At 38.3% G+C, this 22,137-nt stretch overlaps 1 protein-coding gene across 3 annotated transcripts in view; it reads left to right on the top strand.

Moving 5' to 3' along the window:
- TTC26 (tetratricopeptide repeat domain 26) overlaps positions 1-22,137 on the top strand; it is a 43,125-nt gene that overhangs the window by 12,136 nt on the left and 8,852 nt on the right. For 2 of the 3 annotated variants that reach the window (XM_042468574.1, XM_042468573.1), the window contains exons 9-15: positions 4,425-4,527; positions 7,406-7,461; positions 9,443-9,496; positions 11,177-11,240; positions 12,768-12,856; positions 17,002-17,085; positions 20,029-20,098. In XM_042468574.1, the coding sequence (XP_042324508.1) occupies positions 4,425-4,527; positions 7,406-7,461; positions 9,443-9,496; positions 11,177-11,240; positions 12,768-12,856; positions 17,002-17,085; positions 20,029-20,098 (520 nt within the window). Of the gene's footprint in view, positions 1-4,424; positions 4,528-7,405; positions 7,462-9,442; positions 9,497-11,176; positions 11,241-12,767; positions 12,857-17,001; positions 17,086-17,259; positions 17,504-20,028; positions 20,099-22,137 lie in introns of those variants that run through there. The other variant, XR_006104085.1, reaches the window with a different exon arrangement.

Genomic DNA, 22,137 nt, shown 5'->3' with positions numbered 1-22,137 from the left:
ATGTTTTTTAACATCTACATGAAACCGCTGGGAGAGGTCATCCAGCATTTTGGGGTGAGGTGTCACCAGGATGTGGATGACACCTAACTCTATCTCTCCTTTTCATCTGATTCCAAGGAAGCTGTGTCTGTACTGAACCAGTGCCTGTGATCAGTAGTGGACTGGATGAGGGCAAAAAATTGAAACTTAATCCAAACAAGATGGAGATGCTCCTGGTCAGTTGTAAGGCAGATCAGGGCGTAGGGATGTTGCCAGTGGTGGATGGGGCTACACTCCCCCTGAAATCTCAGGCTCGCAGCTTGGGTGTGCTACTGGACTCCACTCTGAGCCTGGATGCCTAGGTTTCAGCAGTGGTCAAGAGTGCGTTTGCACAGTTAAAACTTGTGCAACAGCTGCGCCCATTCCTTGATTACCTCCCATTTGGAATACTGTAACACACTCTATATGGGGCTGCCTTTGGAAACTGTTTGGAAACTTCAGCGTGCGCAACCACATAACTCCCTTGCTGAAACAGCTTTACTGGCTACCGGTTCATTTCTGGGTACAGTTCAAAGTGCTGGTTATGACTTATAAAGCCCTACACGGCTTAGGTCCAGATTATTTGAGAGACCGTATCTCCCCATATAAACCTGCTAGAGCCCTAAGATCTTCCAGGGAAGGCTTTCTCTTGGTCACGCTGCTATCACAGGGACGCCTGGTGAGGACACAAGAGAGAGCCTTCTCAGTGGGTGCTCCTGCCCTCTGGAATGCCCTACCACGAGAAGCAAGGCTGGCAAGCAAAAGTGGCTTTATTCAGGCAGGTTTTTGATGTATAATCACGGGGTGGGTTGGGTTGTTGTTATATAGGGTGGGTTTTTATGATTTTAGTGTGGTTTTAATGTCTGTCATTTTATATTGTTTTAGATGATAATTTAATTGTTTTATTGTAATATGTTTTTAGAGTTTTTATTTGTGAGTCGCCGTGGGTCCCTTCGGGGAGAAAGGTGGAATAGAAATCAAATAAATAAATCACTAACTCCTACACTACACTAGATTTCAGTATGTCCTCAAATGCCCCCTTGACTTTATTTTCTCCCAGGTCCTGACTGCCATCTCTCCTGCTATTATCTACACACCTCTACACCTTTAATCTTTTCCTCTTTTCCAACTACTTCCCACTGTGTTGTGCTGTGCCGTAACCTTCTAAAAATGCCCACTCCTTCATCTTATCATCTGTCAGTGTCCTGTCTTGCTTTTCTCTCATTCACTCTCTTTCTCTCTCTTTGCCTTTGCCTTTAAATACATGAGGCATAGTCTGCTCCTTTTTCCTTTCTGTGGCGGGTTACAGACCGCCTATTTGAGGTGGGCTGTACCCGCCCCTTTCCCCGGTGTATCGGGGCCTCAGTGGCCAGAACGGCAGAGGACAGGATAGGGGCATTTCAGTACAGAATAAGTAAAGAGATAGTAGAGGAACACCTTATTAATCTAAATGAATTTAAGTCTCCGGGACCAGATGAACTCCATCCAAGGGTATTAAAAGAACTGGCAAATGTAATATCGGAGCCATTGGCAATAATCTTTGAAAACTCCTGGAAACCAGGAGAGATCCCAGCAGACTGGCAGAGGGCAAACGTTGTCCCCATCTTCAAAAAGGGGAAAAAAGAGGATCCCAACAATTATCGTCCAGTTAGTCTGACATCAGTACTAGGAAAGATTCTGGAGCAGATCATTAAACAGAGAGTCTGTGAACATCTAGAAGGCAATGCCAGAATCACAAAAAGTCAACATGGGTTTCAGAGAAACAAGTCATGCCAGACAAACCTGATCTCTTTCTTTGATAAAATTACCAGCTTGGTAGATGAAGGGAATGCTGTGGATATAGTATATCTTGATTTCAGTAAGGCCTTTGACAAAGTTCCCCATGACATTCTTGCAAACAAGCTTGTAAAATGTGGCCTAGACAAAGGAACTGTTAAATGGATCTGTAATTGGTTGACCGGCCGAACCCAAAGGGTGCTCAACAATGGCTCCTTTTCATCTTGGAGAGAAGTGACCAGTGGGGTCCCACAGGGCTCTGTCCTGGGCCCAGTGCTATTCAACATCTTTATCAATGACCTGGATGACAGAATTGGAAGCATACTTATCAAATTTGCAGATGATACCAAATTAGGGGGAATAGCTAATACCCCCAGAGGACAGGATCAAGATTCAAAATGACCTGAATAGACTAGAAAGCTGGGCCAAAGCTAACAAAATGAAATTCAACACGAAGAAATGTAAGGTATTGCACTTAGGGCGGAAAAATAAAATGCACAGATATAGGATGGGTGACACCTGGCTGAATGAAACTACGTGTGAAAGGGATCTAGGAGTCCAAGTAGACCACAAGTTGAACATGAGTGAACAGTGTGACGCGGCAGCTAAAAAGGCCAATGCTATTTTAGGCTGCATCAATAGAAGTATAGTGTCTAGATCAAGAGAAGTAATAGTGCCACTGTATTCTGCTCTGGTCAGGCCCCACCTAGAATATTGTGTCCAGTTCTGGGTGCCACAATTCAGAAAGGACATTGAGAAACTGGAGCGTGTCCAAAGGAGGGCGACAAAAATGGTGAAAGGTCTGGAAACCATGCCCTATGAGGAACGACTTAGGGAGCTGGGGATGTTTAGCCTGGAGAAAAGAAGGTTAAGAGGTGATATGATCGCCCTGTTTAAATATTTGAAAGGATGTCATATTGAAGAGGGAGCAAGCTTATTTTCTGCTGCTCCAGAGAACAGGACCCGGAACAATGGATGCAAGCTGCAGGAAAAGAGATTCCACCTGAACATTAGGAGGAACTTCCTGACAGTAAGGGCCGTTCGACAATGGAATGCACTCCCTCGGAGGGTGATAGAGTCTCCTTCCTTGGAGGTCTTTAAACAGAGGCTGGATGGCCATCTGTCAGGGATGCTTTGATTTGGATTTCCTGCATGGCAGGGGGTTGGACTGGATGGCCCTAGTGGTCTCTTCCAACTCTATGATTCTATGATTCTATGATTCTATATACAGTTGGCCCTCCGTTTTCACAGGGGATCCGTTCCACCCCTGCCCCCCCCCCGCGAAAACAGAGGCTTGCGCATATTCAAGCCCCATAGGCTTGAATGATGTCTCCCCCTGCGCTCGAGCCATTGAAATTAGTGGAGCTTACTCCTCCATGGATATTCAAGGGCATGGATCTCAGATCTGTGAGTTAGGAGGGGCGACTGTATTGATCCATGATGTAAAGTCTCTAATAATTCAGTCAATGCATGTTTCTTCAAAAGTAAGTGCCTTTGCATTCATTGGAGCTTACTCCCACATAAGAAGGTATAGGATGACAGGCTAAATCTGTAGTCTTCAGATATCACAATATGGTCTTTGTCTTTGTTCTTACCGTTACAATTCTTTATATTCTTCCTTTTTCCTAGAACTGGGACTGTAAGGTGGCTTGCAAAAATGAAAGCAACAGATACAGGCACAGAAAATGTAGGCAAAAACACCTCAAAAGTTGACAGTCTCCATACCCCCAAGTTACACCTCTGCTGCTATGCAGAGAATGCCAGTAGACAAAACTGAATGAGATTAACCCCCTCCCCCAGCTTCATGCATCCAGATCCGCAGAGGACTTTGTAATCAAGTCTTAAATATATGCTGTTTTATCATCAGAAGCATTTTGAACAAAGAGGGACTATTGCAGGGGCTATTCAAGCTTTTTAAACTGGGGGGCAATTTGAGAGTGATCATACCCTGTTGCTGTTCCCTCTCAAGATAACATAACTGTCTCCCATATATGTAGCTCTTTTTGCCTCTACAACTGCAATGAATGCTCTTTGAGTATCATTATTCCCATCCCGCTTTTGAAAGGACATCCTTAGTACCCTTGGAAATGTTTCATGTAAACCACCTCTGAAAATGTTTTCCAAGAAAACCATATGATAGGTTCACCTTAGGGTTGTCATAAGTCAAAAGTGACTTGGTGGCATACAACAACACAACGTATGCATGGTACCATTAATTTCTTTTTCTTTTATTCTCTTGGGCAGCAAGCACTTTGTCTTTATTACTAGTTGTAATCAGTTTTAAATATGCTTAATCCCCTTCTCCACATTCAGCCTTTAATATTCCCCTTCTCTCCAGCTCCCTGCTTTCTCTCTCTCTCTCTCATTCACACACACACACACACACACACACACACACACAGAGCGAACAGGGTGTCTCTGGTTTCCCTTCCTGTTGTAAGTAATGTCTGTTTTGTGATAATTAATTCACTGAAGTTTACTGATGAAGTAAATGTCTTATTTGTAAATATGAAAGCATCATAAATTTGTTGGCCTGACACTTCTAGCTAGATAGCTAGAAAATATATGCAGGTTTTTATTCCCCCATATGTTTGCTGTAATGCCAACACAATGAGGATTTTCCTCTGCAGGTGGTATTTCGAGGAGGAGAAGAGGCTCTCCAGGTATTTCCTCCACTGGTTGATGTCATTCCTGAGGCTAGATTGAATCTGACTATTTACTACCTCCGGCAAGGTAACCAAAACTTCCAAATTTATATCTCCTTTTACTTTTTTTGTTTGTTCTTTTGGAAATATAGTGTAGGGCAGAGATTTGTTCTTATTTTATCAGGGGTGGGTGGGTTTGCAACTTGTTATTGACTCATAGTTGAAAATTAAAACTTATTAATGATTGTGAAGAAATGCTGAAAAACTATATCTAAAGACAAAGGTTTTAGGATAATGTGGTTGTAGTACTTCATTTTGACCAAGGCTCCCATGAAATAAGATAATAGAATGACACTTGGATTTTCCATACATCCAGTGTAGAATGTGACTTTGTAAAGCTGGGCTGAGGAAAAGGTTTGTACAGAAAAATGACTAGTGATGATACTGCAACATGTTAATGGATTACCGGTATATATATCTATAGTGGTTTGAGTGTTGGACTATGATTCTGGAGCCCACGGTTCGATTCCCAGCACTGCCATAAAAGCAGTTACACAGCAGTTAACTTGCCTTCAGCAAGTTACACTCTCTCAGCCTCAGAGGATGGCCATAGCAAACCTTCTCTGAACAAATTTTGAAAACCCCATGATAGGTTTGCCTTAAGGTTGCTATAGGTCGGAAAGACTTAAAGGCACACATCAACAAACAATATTTAAAATATGTATTTTTATGAAGTTGTGTATAAACATAGATGGCATTAGGTAATTTATGTCGTTCCTATTGATGTGCTTTTAAATGTTTTAACCAATGTGCTTTTTATGTTTAATTATAACTTAGTATTTTATTTGTATTTATTTCTGGCTTAACTACTGCTTTTTGGTGGAAAGACAAGATGAATAAATAAATACACAGAAGGAAAAAAGACCAGTTTTTAAAATGATTCTTGTTTAACTTTATTGTTGTTTATTTCACTATTTAAGATACACTTTCCCATGACCAGTTGATACATTTAGAAGTACTACATGTTATACCCTTAATCTTAATTTACCGATCCATGGTTTATTTCAAAGTTGCATCATAGAAAAATTCATGCACAAGTATGCTTCTGTGCCTGTTTTAAAAAAAACCCAACACCATCAAACTTTAATTGCTATACATAAAAAAAACTTACATGTCTGGAAGTAAGAGTTTGGGTATAAAATACTTTAAAAGGCTCTCCCATAGGGCTAACAGTAACTAATATTGCATCCATTGTTCCAGGTCCTGTTCTCTGTTTTCTGCTGCTCCAGAGAACAGGACCTGGAACAATGGATGCAAGTTACAGGATAAGAAATTCCACCTCAACATTAGAAGGAACTTCCTGACAGTAAGGGCTGTTTGACAGTGGAACATATTCCCTCGAAGTGTAGTGGAGTCTCCTTCCTTGGAAGTCTTTAAACAGAGGCTTGATGGCCATCTATCAGGCATGCTTTGATTGAGATTTCTTGCATGGCAGGGGGTTGAGCTGGACGGTCCTTGTGGTCTCTTCCAACTCTACAATTCTATGAAAACACCAAAATAATTAATAGTAGTTATAAAGTGGGTCTTAACAGCCACTCAAAAGCTGGTCAGAATTTTTTTTAAAAATAAGATCTTTTTTTAAAAAAATCAATAAATGAGGTGGGGCATACAGACCATCCTCGGAGGAAGTTCACAAAATCTGGGTGCACAGAAGAGGCCATGTACTCACTACCCTAATACCTGTTGCTGAAGGGCCTCAGAGCATGGCCTCTGAAACTGTTTGCAGGAAGCAGACTAGTTGATAATGGGTATAGGCAGTTCTTAAGTAAATTGGTCCCAAACTGGGTTTCTAAAAGAAACAATAACGTATTGAACTGAAGCTGTAATAATTAGCAGCTATGGGGTTGTTGATTCTTTACATGCTTTATAGAAATGCTTTGAAGATCTTGCAGTTTTGATTGTAGAAATCCATTAATTTGGAACTTATTTATTTATTTGACATTTCATAATGAAGTGCCACTTAAAAAAATAATAACATGGTTTTCTTATTTGGTTCCTTACCTGAGGAAAATGAAGTTGGCTGTGCCAGGACTGTTCCCCATAGAGATTTTCTAAGTTCTTAGGTCAGGGGTGGCCCTGCAGATATTGCAGAACTGTGATTGCTAGCTTTTCTGAACATTAACTATGCTGGCTAGGGCAAATGAGAATTGCAGGTCCAACAATAGCTGGAGGGCTACATGGGCCTGTTAACAGACAGCCAAAATAAAGCTGCTTCGAGTCACTTTGGAGTTATGGTATTTCAATGATACATGCGTCCTAAGAGTCCAAAGGCCGCACCAAAGCCACACTCCACTCCTAAGGACTGGAATGCAGCTTTGGTGAAGCTTCCAGGCTCTTAGGACTCATGCATCATTGAAATACCATACCTCCAAAGTGACTCGAAGCAGCTTTATTTTGGCTGTCTGTAACAGGCCATGATTCTCACTTCTGTCTTAGGTGTATTGATTGATTCAGCACACCTAGTATGCTGCTTTGAATCTCATGCTGGGAGAAAGGCAGGATATAAATGAAACAACAAGTAGAAGAGCAACAATTTAAGTTTTGCAAGCCACAGGCAGCGCTGCTGCTCCAAATTGGTGTTTTCTAGCAATGTACAATGTGGAATCTCATTTTTGCAAGCATAATGTTTATCAGCTGTTATTGAATTATTCTCTTGCTCTTCTACTGTTTTGAAGGCATTTGGTGAACTATTTTGAGAAAATACTCTAGTGAGAATTTGAACTAGAAAAAATAATAGTAAAGAAACTATTACTTACTCTTTTTCATTATAAAGCTAAAAAAGGTTCCAGAAACAAGGCAGAGATTTACTCCATAGTTCATTTTCATCCTCTCTTTAAATGCTGTTGGAAGAAGGTGACTGTGGGGAGGTCATGTATTAAGTGTTATGTGTTGTAACTTTATTTCAGATGATTATCAAGAAGCTTACAACCTGATTAAGGACCTAGAACCCTCAGAAACACAGGTAAAGGGAAGATTTGGTTATATAAACTGTGTGCTTGTATGAGAAAGGCTACCATTTGATATATAATGTATCATAGCTGCAGGACAGAACTCAAGTATAAGTTCACTTTAAGGTTTCAAGGTAGTCTCACATTGAATTTTCTTAAGCAAGACAGTGGAAAGGATCTCAAACACAACTACTTCAGTACAGAACTGTATATACTTAGGTATAAGACTAGAAATTTTAGTCAAAAAATCGACCCCAAAAACCTGAATCGACTTATCCATGGCTCAGTGTAAATATATACTTCAACTCTTATCAAAAAAGAAAGAAAAGAAATGGAACCATCCCCTTCTCTGAGTAGAGTGGTAAAAGGCAAGAGCTTAGTTTATCCCAGGAGCGCCTTAAAGAAGCACCAACCTCATTTGCTTTCTTTGCTGCAATACCACTTCTGCCCTTTTTGAACACTTGGGCAGGAAAATGGTAGTGCTGGCAGTTCTTTGGTGCTTCTTAGGAAACAAGCTTTAAAGGAAGTTGACATAATCAAGTATATTTGGTGTGTCTACTTACACAAGCAAAAGCTTATCCTTCTTGGACCAAAAAGGACAAGGTTATAGAACACAGAATTCTCACTCTTCTTCTTCTTCTTCTTCTTTTTTACAAAACATTTTTTCACCACAGTGAGGGATTTTACTTACCTGCAGTCACATTCTGTTGCAGAATCCATACATAAATACTTATCATGTAGGCATTCTACAACTCTGTCATCTTCATAGGTGTGAACAGTGTCCCTGAATGTCAACAACCTGCAAAAACAAAATTTCTATAAAAATGCCAGGGATCCAGATCTCTTGATTTTTGCTATTGAATTGCTTTTTTCTCTCAACCAGTGTAATATATTAAGATTTTTAAAAATTCCATACCAGTTCTGGAAGAGCATGATGAGTGAAACAAAAGTGACAAAATCTAGTAGTCAGCCTTCAGTATCCACCAGATTCTTTATCCACGGATTCAAGCATTCATGGCTTGAAAATATTCAAAAAATATATACATTCCAAAAAATGAACCTTGATTTTGCTATTTTATATAGGGACATCATTTTCCTGTGCCACTGTATTTAATAGAACTTGAACATCCACAGATTTTAGTATCCACAGGGTGGTCTTGGAACCAAACCCTGGCAGATACTGAGGACCCACTGTATAAAAATACCTCAATTCTGTCATTGCAAGTAGAAGTAGCATTGTCATTAGAAGCATTAACTGGGTTCAGATCTCAGCTTTATTGCTACCCGTTAGCTGGGCAATCTAGAGCAGTGCTTGACAGCTGTTTACACACACATCCCACTATGCTGCCCACTGCCACTGGCATGAGTCACTCTCTCTAAGGTAAAAAATGCTGCTCTCAGCATCGATCACATGGCTGGGTGCCTCATTGTGACCTCAGAGGGAGTGACTTGGCACCAGGTGACACAGCAGGATGCGTATGTAGATAGCCGCCAGGCATTGCTTTGGAGCACGACTGATTTTCTGGGAAGATCCAGAGCAGAAGGTGACTTATTTTAAACCAGTTTAAGGGAGGGTTGGCCTAAATTCAATGTGGAAAGGGCCGTCCCTCATGAAGACACTCTTCAGTTGAATCGGGACTTTGGCCCTGTACCATGAAGATAGGTTATGGTGAGGGAGGTGGAAAACTGGTTTTAATGGCCCATGTAGACATGCTCAAAATTGCTAATGTCTCTTATAAATCGTGCTCATTGTCATGGTGATCTTAAAATGTGATTCTCACAACATAAAAATCACTAGGCCATACATTGTGAAGCTTATTGCTGAATTGTGTATTTAATATGATTAGACTGGTAGTTGAAAACCATTTCCATGTACTGTATGATACAGAAATCTGTGTATTTGAGATGCAGGTTGAATAAACATAATTTGCCTTAAACTTCAGTAAACTGGTTGCCTCATTTTTACAGTTTGCTATGAATTCAATCATTTTTTAGGAGTATGTCCTCAAGGGTGTGGTAACTGCAGTCCTTGGGCAAGAAATGTGTTCAGTGAGTACAACAACTTTTTATAACCATATTTAAGGTGGAATAGATGAGTAGGCATTGTAGTTTGGCTGAAACATTGATTTCAGAATGAAACTTTACCTTTTGTCTTCTCTAATTCTTCATTTTATTACATCAAACAACTATGAAATCAAATATACCAACACCAAGCTCAAGTGTTGCATTATTATGGCTGTGTTAGCCAAAATGGGATTATTGGAAATGTTGCAGAAGTAGAAAAAATCCCTAAGGATATTTTTAAAAAGAAACCAAAAGTGCAACTAGATAAAAGTCCAACTAGTTTCTGTAGGGGGGCGGGGGACAATTAAAAACTGGGAGGAGAAATCGAACTGAGTATCTTCAAAAAAGACATGGCTGGTTGGAACACAGAACAAAAGAACTCCACAGTGATATTTGTAAAAGATAGTAAACTAAGCTTCTTGGTCTCATTTATACAACATTTACTTTTAAGTTTGTAAGGACTGTCTGTGGTTCTGTAGTCCATGGTTCTCAACCTTTGGAGTTCAGCTCCCAGGAGTCCCAACCAGTATGGGCAATGGCTAGGGATTCTGATAGCTGCTGACATGCAAAACCTCTAAATGTCCATAGGTTAAGAACCACTGGTATGTTTAAAATGATCACATACATTTGATTCAGCTTAGGTCTAAACTGTCTGAAAAAGTGTATCTCCCCATACAAGCCTGCAAAAATAATAAGATCTTCAGGAGAAGCCTTTTTCTCAGTCCCACCACCATCACAAACTCACTTCTTGTTGGCTCCTCCCACTATCTGGAACTTCCTTCCATGGGAGGATAAGCTGGCCCCCTTCCTGTTTTTCTTCTGTGGGTAGGCAAAGACATTTTTGTTAAAGCAAGCTTTTAAGCAGGAAAGGTTTTTATGTACAGTAGAGTCTCAGTTATCCAACTTTTGATCATCCAACATTCTGGATTATCCGACATCGCTGCTCAGTGATTAATTTACATTTTCAGAGGACTGTTTACACATTACAGTGTTGTTACTGTAATGTTACTGCAATGTTACTTTTACTGTTACTGCAGTAAAATTTCAATACGTTTGCGATTCATAGTGATTTTAAGGCTTTTCTTGGACCCTCCGGATTATCTGACATTTTCGGCTATCCGACTATCAGCCCCGAGACTCTGCTGTATTTGTGTGTTTTATTTGTTTTTTACTTCTGTATGTTTTTTAAATGATTTTATGGTGTATAATGTGGGTTTATAAAATTGTTTTAATTTTTTATTGTAAAACTTTTTAATTTACTATTTTTTGAAGCCGCATTGGGTACCATCTTGGGAGAAAGGCAGAATATGCATGAAATTAATAAATAATTTCTTAAGAAGTTTAAATATTCCTCTTATGGTTCTTTCTGAGCCAGAATTTATGAAGTTTATCAAAACACATTTGGAATATAACTGATAGGGAAAAGCACTTTGGGGAGGCATGTGAGGGAAAAACCATGAGGGCAAATCATTCCTTTGCCCACTTCTCTTTTTCTAATTTTCCTTCCGAAAGTATGATTTCCAATTCAAAATGGGCATGAGGATGATGTGAAATCTACTTTGGTCCAGATAGATATACTTCACTCATATCCCAAGATTTGTACTTTCTCTATCTCATTGGCCAGCTCCTTATAGTGGATTTCATGTTTTTTTGTTCTTTTCCCAGAGAGAACACTTGAAAATGGCTCAGCAGTATTTTCAGCTGGTGGGTACATCAGCCAGTGAATGTGGTAAGATTTCACTTTTACATATTCTGTTTTCCTTAGATATCAGATGTCAATACTATATATTAGTGAATCCACAGCTTGGCTTGGGTGAAAGAGGGAATAATTGTTTGTATTTTGTATTTTTATTCTATTTTGTAATATTGTTAATTGTTTTATTATCATTTTTGTTGTAATCTACCTTGATTCCTCCAGGAAAAGGCAGAATATAAATAAATTATATTATATTATTATTATTATTATTATAATAAAGATCTAGTCCACTGCCCCTAGATCAGAGAAGCCATCTTGTTGGTCAACAAATGTAAACAGATTAAAATGTGGTCATACTGCCAGTAGTCTCATTGGAATTCAATGTACGTAATATCCTATATTTTATTCTTAAATATTTTGAGGGGTTTTTTTCAGTGTGAAAAATAATGTTATTAATATTAGTTAATAATATGTATTATGAATAAATGGACACAAGTCCGACATAAGAAAGTACAAAATCCACACAGCAGGAAAATGCTTCAACCTTCCAAGGGTCCTGTGCTGACCTGAAAATGACCATTCTCTATCAATAATAAGAATTCTTCAAATAAATCTCCAGCATGATACTGTTCCATTATTGCTTGTCAAGATCAGTTCTGTCTCTTAATAATTTTTTATTTATATACCGCCTTTCCAAAAGATCAAAGCGGTTTACAAAAATGCATAATCAATTACATAAACAATTATATAACACACAACTAAAAATTCATCCCCTTTCCTTAAAAAAATACAGTTAAATTAATGAAATTACAGTTAACATCAGAGTACAGTTAAATTAATTACATTAAAATATACCCTCCAAGGGTGGACTGGCCCTTGCTCTTCTGTCTCAAAGAATGAAAACAGTTTTCTTTTTCTATTCACCACAGGTGTTAATTAATATAATTATTAATACAGCAAATCTCCAGTGACTAAGATCACCCATTTCTGTGTTCTGCGTGGACACTAGTATGTTTTGCATAGTGTTTATTTATTTCATTGTCATTTGACTCTTTTCTATTCATGTATATATAACCCTAACAACTGAAGATATATTGTATCTGATGTGTTTGACATACCTTCATGAATCTGATGAAGTGAACTTTTAATACATCAAACCTAATGTCATATTAAGGTTTTTGTTTCTCTAAAAGTGAATGACTAAACTTAGGGATGAGTTCTAATCAGGGCTTGCAGACTGGTAAATGACTTGTGTATTTGTGAAATTGTGAACACCAAATTCTCAAGATTTCAATCTGGAGAAGACATTTTATTTGTAGAATTTATTATTTTTAGAATTCATTTTCTATAGAAAGTTTTTATATTGCACTGAATGCTGTAATTGTTATCTGCATTACATTCTTTCTCCTGTCTTTCTCCAAAGGTACATCTCATGTACTTAATCTGTAGGCTTTCTGTTAGGCAAACAGGAGTTCCAAGCTGTTGTACAGTAAAATGATAGAATATGTTTTCTAAGAAGCATGCTCGTTATACTTAAAATATTTGTGTATAACTCTTCAGATACAATTCCGGGGCGACAGTGTATGGCATCTTGTTACTTTTTGCTCAGGCAGTTTGATGATGTATTAACCTACCTCAACTCAGTGAAGGTTAGTAAATTTCCCACACATACTAATACATATTTTGTATGAGTTTGGCAAAATCTGAGCAGGCAGACACAAACATACCTAAACTAAAGTGGAGAGGAAAAACACGGATAGCCATCATGTTAGAAAATACCAGGTTGTTTGTCTTTTAATTCTGCTGCAATATGTTGTGTACGCTATATTTCAGAGGCACTGGGAAAACCACCTCTGAGTATTCCTTGCCGAAGAAAACCTTCTGAAATTCATGGAGTCACCATAAGTTGACAGGTGACTTGAAGACACATACATATGCATACATGTTGTGTTCTGACAGCATTCTACTATGGTCCAGTTATTTCCTAAGTTTTTAATATAAGATTCCATTGAAGGTAAAATTTTGGCCCTCGTGTACTTCATTTGTCACTTTTGTTGAATGTGACCTATTGGGGTTTTTTTTTCTAACAGTCATCCAGTTTAGATAGGTATTTTTGATATTTTTATTTTCTCACAGAGACTTTACCAACCTGAGCCATGTACTGTTATGTGCAAACTTGATTGTTTATACTTGATTCCAGATAACCTATGTATTGTATTAAGTAGTCCTAATATAGATTTGTGAAGAGTTCCACTCTTTCCCTCTACTCTAAAAACCCTCTCTTCTGATTTTCTGCTAATAGCATGCCCGTGAACAGGAGTTGTCCTCCTGTTCCATGATCATAAGAGTTTTGTTATGATGGTTCCAGAGCCCTTACTCCATAATCATCATTCACACTAATTCAACCAGACACAAGAGGGTTATGCTGTTCCCTGTGTTGATTACTATTTACCCTGGCAAATGGATAGGAATGGGGCAGGTGTTGCAGTCCTAATTAGGCACAATTACAAGACTGCTTAAAATGCAAATATCCTATGGTAGTGTTTACTTCTTTCTTATGGCATCTTTTCCTCTTGTTCCTATTTAGCGTCAAAACAGCTATGGGAAATGTGCTACTATGACATGGTCAGGGGAACCTCTGAAAGATTTGAAATTCTTTACGTGTAAGAAGGAGCCATCCCCCCAAGGGTTAATTCCCTTTGTCACCCAGGTCAAGCAGATGTCATGTGATTAAAAAGAACAGTTTAAAGCACTCAAGTATCTAATGGAGCTTCCATACCAATATGTGTCAAGTCCAGCAGTTAACCAAGTTCAGAAATTCAGGCTTCAGTAGTTAAAACGCAGAAAAACTTCATTCAGTTACTATAGGTCGGCACTAGAGACCTTCATTGTCAGAACTAAACAACACACATTAATATTGCTTAATTAAACACATATAATTCCAAAATCTTGACGGGCTGATATTTCATTCATTACTTACCCAAAACAACTCTGGTTCTCTCCTTTCCCAGACTGCCCCATCTTTATTCTTTCCTCTGGCTTCTTAACAACCAAATGACATTGGATATTACATTGTGTGCCTACCTCCTCTATTTTGTTATCATACCACCTATGTGATAACCATTCACTTCCATTAATTGTCACACTGCATATCCTATTACCGTATCTCAGTCTGCCCCTAATTTCATGGCAGGTGAGATGCAAATCAATGTGGCATAGTGATTTGACCATTGGACTGTGACTCTGGAGACCAGGGTTCAGTTCCCAACTTGGCCATGGAAACCCACTGGGTGACCTTAGCCAAGTTACACTTTCTCAGCTTCAGAGAATGGCCATGGCAAACCCGATCTGAAGAAATCTTGCCAAGAAAACCCCATGATAAGTTTGCCTCATGGGTGCCATTAGTCAGAAACATCTTGAAGGTACACAACAGCAAACAAAAGAGATACAAACGCAGCACCTGACAAAATGTTCATACTATAGAAAATAATGAAATCTTTATTTCAGTTATCTTCACATCAGTCATTAAACAATCATTAGTTACGTTATCTTAATATTGACTCTTTTTTTAAAGATATGCTGACAAGCAAAAAAGCATATAAAATTCTTTATACAGAATCAGATTTGTTTTATTTCATATCTCAACCTAGTATTGATATACTTATCAAAGGTGGCTAGCTGCCCAGAGTTTAATGCATTCAATAAATTTGGAGATAATGCTTAGGAGGAAAGGACAAGGAGATGAAGATCAAACAAAGAACATCACGTCTTTATGGTTTGGTTCTGTTGTGAGAACACATGGGAGCAAATGAATGATTTCATGATAAGATTACAGTTATAAGTTAGAGATGTTAAGGGATTCAGAACTTGCCTTCTTAGGTCATTCCTAGCTCAACCAACTGAAAATTAATATCTAATATTGAATATTTTGTTGTATAGAAGCTACAGACTTGTTTTTCTTTAACATCCAATGCATACTATAGAAGCACCTGTCAAAGCGATCCATTCTAGTGTTGACAAGGGATGTATGTGCTGAGCAGAGTCAGCTCTGTTCAGTACTTGGATTGGAGACTGGCAACGAATACCAGGTGCTATAGGCTATATTTCAGAGGAAAGAACAAGCCAAACCACCTCTGAGTATTACTTGCCTAACAAAACCCTGTGAAATTCATGGGGTCTCCATACATCAACATTTACACACACATCATCATAGGCATTTACACACATCATCATCATAATCAAATATATTGTTTTCCTTCTCTCTGTGGTTATATTTGATCAGATATGACATTATTTATACTTGCCAATTAGAATATTTGGAAGAGAACCAGTGTGGTGTAGTGTTTTGCATGTTGAACTACAACTCTGGAGATCGGGTTTCAAATCCCTGCTTCGGCCATGGAAGCCCACTGGGCAAGTCATATTCTCTCAGCCTTAGAGAAAGGCAAAGGCAAACTTCCCTGAACAAATCCTGCCAAGAAAACTCAGTGATAGGTTCACCTTAAGGTTACCAAAACCTGCAAACGATTTGAAGGCACACAACAACAAGAATATTTGGAACAATTGTTCAGTGGAATGCAAGCAATAAATACAATAGAAAAAACAAACAAACTGAAGTCACACAAGTGAATATTCAAAAGAAATTACTAGATGGAATATAAAGCTGATCAGAATAAAAGTGTTGAAGTAATTAGAAGGTGAGGCATACCAGAAGACTGATGGCACTGCACTAAGCCTGTTTCACAATCTGATAATGCAATTAATGTTGTGCTTAAACATTCCATTCTGACTGTGGCTTGTTGTCAGTTGGCATCATTCCACTTCGTCTTCCAAACCAGCATTCAGGCAATGCTTTCTATTTCTCACACAGCCAAATATTTCAGCACAAAGGAGCTTTCCCAGCTTGTTGTGAAAGGTGCTTTTCTTTCTGGGGGAAAGACCTGGCAGGAATGTAGGCAAAAAAGTGTTCTGCTGTAATCCTGTTTCCCTTATAGAAATTGGCTGCTGTTTTGCAACTGTTCCAAGATTCAGTCACCATTTATGCCTTTTTCATAGGTGTGGCTATCTTGACCATGTTTATGTAACAGAAGAACCAGATATATCAGTGCATACATGAAAAATCTAAGAAAATATCCTGCAGCATGTTTGGCAGGAATGTAACCAGGGTGGGGCAAATTCTGTGATTCAGTATGATTCAGTAATCATAGTATACATAGCAGACAGAGAATTTAGCAACCTGAAAATCTTACCTTTAATTTTTAGAGAGCAAGCATTTAGGCCTACAGTTGTGAAAAGACTTAAAGTTGTGTAGGCAATCCTTAGTGAAAGGTCAGAAATGAGACAAGAGACTAAGCAGGATTTCCAGTATTTGAAGGCCAAAGTATACTTTTAACCTTTCTACCTGACAGTAGTAAGTGACTGCATAACGCTTTAAAATTTTCATCATAGCAACATTAATATATCAAGAAAGAAAATCAAACCAAAGAAAGTTGCTACTCAGCCATTTATAACATGGAAATGCTCACAAAACTGATGTGGCAAATGTCATGGAATATATGCTCTGTTTGCTCATTCACATACTAACTAAAAATTCACTATAGCCATTATTTGTAAAATATTTGATTTCAATCCTTTCCCTCTTATATTTTATTTTATTTTATTTATATGCTATCTTTCTCCAAGGATGGGACCCAAGGCAGCTTATTACCCCTTAAGTGTGACTTGTGTTTTGATCATTATTTTATAAAATTGTGTGTACTATTCATTTACTTATTGTGCATGACTTATTTTCCAGAGTTACTTCTGCAACGATGACACTTTTAATTTTAATTATGCCCAAGCCAAAGCCGCTACTGGCAATACTAGTGAAGCTGAGGAGGTATGTCTATCCACTTTAAAATATCATAAACTAGAAAAGAAAATATTTCCTATTTATCTTACCTGTCTGAACCTTTTAAAATAATTTTCCATGATCTTCTTTTCTGCAGGAACTTTTGAGGGGTATTAATAAGATCACTGTAATTGTTTGTTTGTATGTTTTGTTTGTTTTCAGAGACAGTTTCCTTCTGAGCAGGCATGCAGAGAATTGCGCTATAATTTCTATTGAGAGCAATGGGACTTATTTCAATGAAATGGGTTATCATCTTCAGCATCCATATACCAATTTGTATCCATATTTGTGTTTGCACACTGCCTGATACAACCTTTGAAGCAATGAAAGGACATGCTTCTCCCCTCCCCACATCCAACTACAACAAAAGCTTAGGCTGAAGCCAGTGGGATTTAGTTATGTACTGGTATACATTTCCATACCTATTATATCAATTTATTTGTTTGGCATGGCACTTTTCAATGTTTTAGAATCTGTGGTTTTGGTTGTAGCATACAGATCTATATGGATTAGAGTTCTTATTTGTTTAATTATTTCCTTTTGTTTCAGAACAGGATTTTGGGCTTTTTTGTTTAGTGAAACAAGGAATGAGTACTAGAGCACTGAGAGTAATTTAGTTAGGTTGCACCTTCTGCATCTTCACAGCATGAGATTAATTATTTTGGCTCGGCTCCTAATAATTTAATGGAAGTAGAAAGTGTTTCAGGTAGGCATAGAGCATGACCTATGTGACAAAGAGGAAAAAATGAAAAGTACTTAAGCCAGTATGTAGTGTAGTAGCTTGGGCACGTTACAGACCACTGAATTGCGGTGGTCTGCTGCCGACGCCACTTGCAGTGTCCGGGAGCCGCAGCTTCTAAACCGCGGGACTCCCGGACGCTGCGAGGAAGGAGCGCAGAAATCGCGCTCCTTCCTGGGCCCCGGAAGTGGTGCTGCAAAGCGCAAGGTGCGCTTTTGCGGCGTCACTTCTGCCGCGACACGTCTGGACGCTAGGCGTCCAAGACGTCAAAATGGTGGCGGCCGTGTGGAGTGGCCGCCGCCATTTGTTACTGACAGAGTCCGTAACAGGAGTAGGAGCGTCTAGAAGAGACGCCCCTTTTTTAAACTGGGATGTCCTAAGGACGTCCCAAATGGCGGTCTGTAACCCAGGCAAGTCACACTCTCTCAGCCATAGAGGAAGGCAATGGAAAAAACCCCTCTGAGTAAATTTTGCCAAGAAAACCCAGTGGTAGGTTAATCTTAGGGTTGCCATTAATCAGAAACTACTTAAAGGAACACAACAACAAACTGTGTTAATTGTTAATAGCAGTATACCAAATAACATCATTAAGGTCTTTTCTGATGATTATAGGAAAACATGACACACATAAGTTTTAACTACTGTAGGATAATTTTATATGTGGCCTTTCAGTGACAGTACACTGGTACCCCGGGTTACGAAATTAATTCGTTCCGCCGCCGCTTTCGTAACCCGGGATACTTCGTAAGCCGAATAGCCCGCGGCTCCATTTAAAACAGCGCCGGGGTTTTTTCGTAACCCGGAAAAACCTTCGTAAGCCGAAACAATAAATCCCTATGGGATTTATTCGTATCCCGAAAATTTCGTAACCTGGGTATTTCGTAACCCGGGGGACCAGTGTACCTGATATTGCATCCATATATAAAATATTTGTTAGTAGGAGCACATAGCCTTGCTCATTGGCAATAGATATGTTATGACGGCTCATTGCCCTCAATTTTAAGTCTCTGTTTCATGCTAAAGAAAATGCTTGACCTGCAAAGATAAGGCTAATTTTTAAAGGTTTTGTGAAATGACCTAGGTATTGTGGGAGCATTTATTTTGTGGGGATGGTAGTTTTGCACTTTGCCACTTCTTAAATATATATTTCCAGATAAGTACTCCACATTGCATGTTTTATACTGGTGTTCCCCTAATCCTCAAGGATAGTGCTACCCTCAAGGATAGTCATCCCTCATTCCTCCAAAATTCTTCAAGTAGCGAATAGCAAAGCCTCAAAGGGTACCATTAAGCAATTTGTTACATCAACAGTGTTTGAACACCAGTTGGTAAAGGTGTTTTTGGTCTCCATAAGTCTTGTCGCACACTACAGAGTGATTGGACCAAGAAGGACTGATTTGTTCACTTCTTGGTTTGAAAAAAAGGCTTGTATATGCCTTTAAAAGGTGAACAAGAGCCAAAAATGCCTAAAAATGTTGCAAAATGGCCAGTAGCACCCTTCTTTTAGGTATTTTGTTAGGAGGTGCATGGTGTAACAAAAGGGGTACAGCTGTTAGACACTTGCATAATTGCAAAAAGAGAAAAGGCAAAAGCAGTACATAAAGTACTAAATTTTCCTAAGTACAAAATATGTATGTTAAATGCTTGGGGTTGAAATGGAATATTACTGTAACAATAAACTACATCTCTGGCTGTGAGGAAATAACTCTTAACTATTGCTATAATCATTATTGTTATTACAAATATATATGTACCATGAAGTCTTGAGCTGTCCCTTTCAGAAAATCAGCAGAAGGCCAGTGTGTCATTAAACTCTGAACTTTAAAATCACTCTTCACTCTCATTTTTGCCTTTGAATTTTAGCCTTTACATCACCTCATGTTTCTTCATGCTTGGCTTGTTCTATACCAACACCTGTTGCCAGTTGTGCAAAGCAAGTCATAACTTTTCCTTAGCACTTCAAAGAGCTCCAGAGATCTTAGATAAAACAATTTAACTGAATAGATCATACTTTTGTTTTACATTGTTGTTTCCCTGCATGTAACCTTTTCCTATTTTAAACTGTTTTTTGTCATGCTTCTCTTAAGTGTTTGTCCTGCCTGAGATTTAGCCACAGTGTCGAGATGTACTATAGAGTGCAGAAATCTAGTACAAACTGAAACATGTTTTTGTCTGTCTCTTTTTCTTCTCAGGTGTTCCTCTTGATTCAAAGTGAGAAAATAAAGAATGATTTTGTTTACATCAGCTGGCTAGCTCGTTGCTGTGAGTCACCTTATTCTGTTATCAAATATGAATCCTTCTCTTTTGCATCAGCCCTGTTATTAATTCACTCCTTTAATTTGTTTTAACTTTGTGGATGGATTGAATTAATTTTTAAAGATATAACTGGATACGTTTTAGGAGTCAGCTGACCTGGAAAAAGCTGATCTTGACATAGCCTTATTGTTTAGAGATCATCTGAAAAATATTACAGCATATCTTTGCTTTGTTATTTGGGACAGGTGCAGTTGAAATAGCTGTATTGCAATTAACATTTCAAAACATTAACTGACTGCTCCCACCAGTAACTCTGCCTTAAGTACATTTGTGAAGAAGCAGTCTGAAGACCTCTTTAGATGTTATGGCATATGCAATTACATATTATGAGTTGAAAGTCCATTGTTACCCATCTTGACAAAAGATACAGCATAGAATTCAAATGCTGAAGGAGTCTCTTTGAGTGGTCTATTAGACAGTGGTTCAGTGGCATGTATATCAAAGGAGAGGAAGAAAGACTCCATCCTGACATTCTTGTTGCCCCAAAACAAAGAGTTGGTCTAAAGGATGTGTTCTGATATCCCCCATAGAACATTTGTTGTTCTGTGCCTTCAAGTAGTTTCCAATTATGGGGGCCCTAAAGCAAACGCATCAACAGTTTTTTTTGGGAGGGGGCAAGATTTGTTTGAGGGCTGTGGGGGGATGGGGTGCCTTTGTCTTTTTCTGAAACAAAGAGACTGTGACTTGCCCAAGGAAGAGGCTAACTTTGACCTTGCAACAGAAAGAGACACTGTTCAGATAAATCACACATGGAACTATCCAGAGGTGGTCAAAAGGGAAAGCCTTCTTCCGTATTGTCTGTCCCACACATTAAGGTCCTCAAGTAAGAACCTACTTCAGCCAAAAAGAGCTAGGCTAAATTCTGTCACTCAAAGTGCCTTCTCTATTGCTGCGCCAAAGTTGTAGAATGACCTGCCGGAAGAGATCCTCCATATCCCCACTCTTACAGCCTTCAAAAAGGCTCTTAAAACGGATCTCTTCTGGCAGGCCTTCCCAACCTAGCTAATAAATTCTAGCTTCCTCCCTTTGTGTATGTTCACAAATATGATATCAATTTTGTGATGTATGTCTCTCTGCCCGCCAAATTGTTTTTAATTTTAACCTAGTGCTGTATAGCATTTTATTGTTTTTAAACTTTGATTGTTTAATTGTAGTTTTAATATTGGGGAGGGGGTTGGGAAGGGATCAATTAGTATTTTATTGTATTTTTAATGCATTTTTACTGTTGTAACCTGCCCAGATTCCTAGTGATTGGGCGGGCTATAAATAATAATAATAATAATAATTATTATTATTATTATTATTATTATTATTATTATTATTATTATTAAATGCAAAATATAGTTACCTGCTACCTTATTCCTTGCTAATGAAGCTTGTCCAATTCAAACAGACAGAACATATAAAACTTTCATATGTAATCTGGACTCACTAATATCATATATTATTCTCTGACATGACTGTTGAATTGCTAGGGGAGGTGCACAAACTTCATCATAAAAGTTGCTGAGGATTGCACAAAGCTAAAAAAGCTTTGATTCTTTTCTGAAATAAACAGGGGCAAAAGCAAGTTAATCACATAGGAGAATCAAAGAAGTGTAATACAAATATTTAATGCAAATTTGGAAGGCTTTCATCATATAAAATTAAGGGACATTTAATAGGTGTTTCATGTATTAAATCAACTGATGCATTTAATAATAATAATAAAACATAATAAAATTTATTTATGTTTCCCCGCCTCTCCCAGTGGATTGAAGCGGGGTTACAGACTAAATAACAATGCAATGAGACATTTGGGTCAACATTAAAGTTGCACAAGTGATGGATTTCTTTATTTGAAAGCACTGGGGCTGCAAGCCTTCCTGTTTACAGAAGCTGCCATTGCAACTTCTGTGAGAGGGTTATCTAAAGTATGTATGGTTCTGTGAACTATTATTATTATTATTATTATTATTATTATTATTATTATTATTATTATTATT

The sequence above is a fragment of the Sceloporus undulatus genome, chromosome 5 (genome assembly GCF_019175285.1).
Source record: "Sceloporus undulatus isolate JIND9_A2432 ecotype Alabama chromosome 5, SceUnd_v1.1, whole genome shotgun sequence".
In the NCBI taxonomy this organism is placed as follows: domain Eukaryota; kingdom Metazoa; phylum Chordata; class Lepidosauria; order Squamata; family Phrynosomatidae; genus Sceloporus; species Sceloporus undulatus.
Note: the sequence above shows the minus strand (reverse complement) of the source record. Positions and strands in the feature narration are given on the sequence as shown.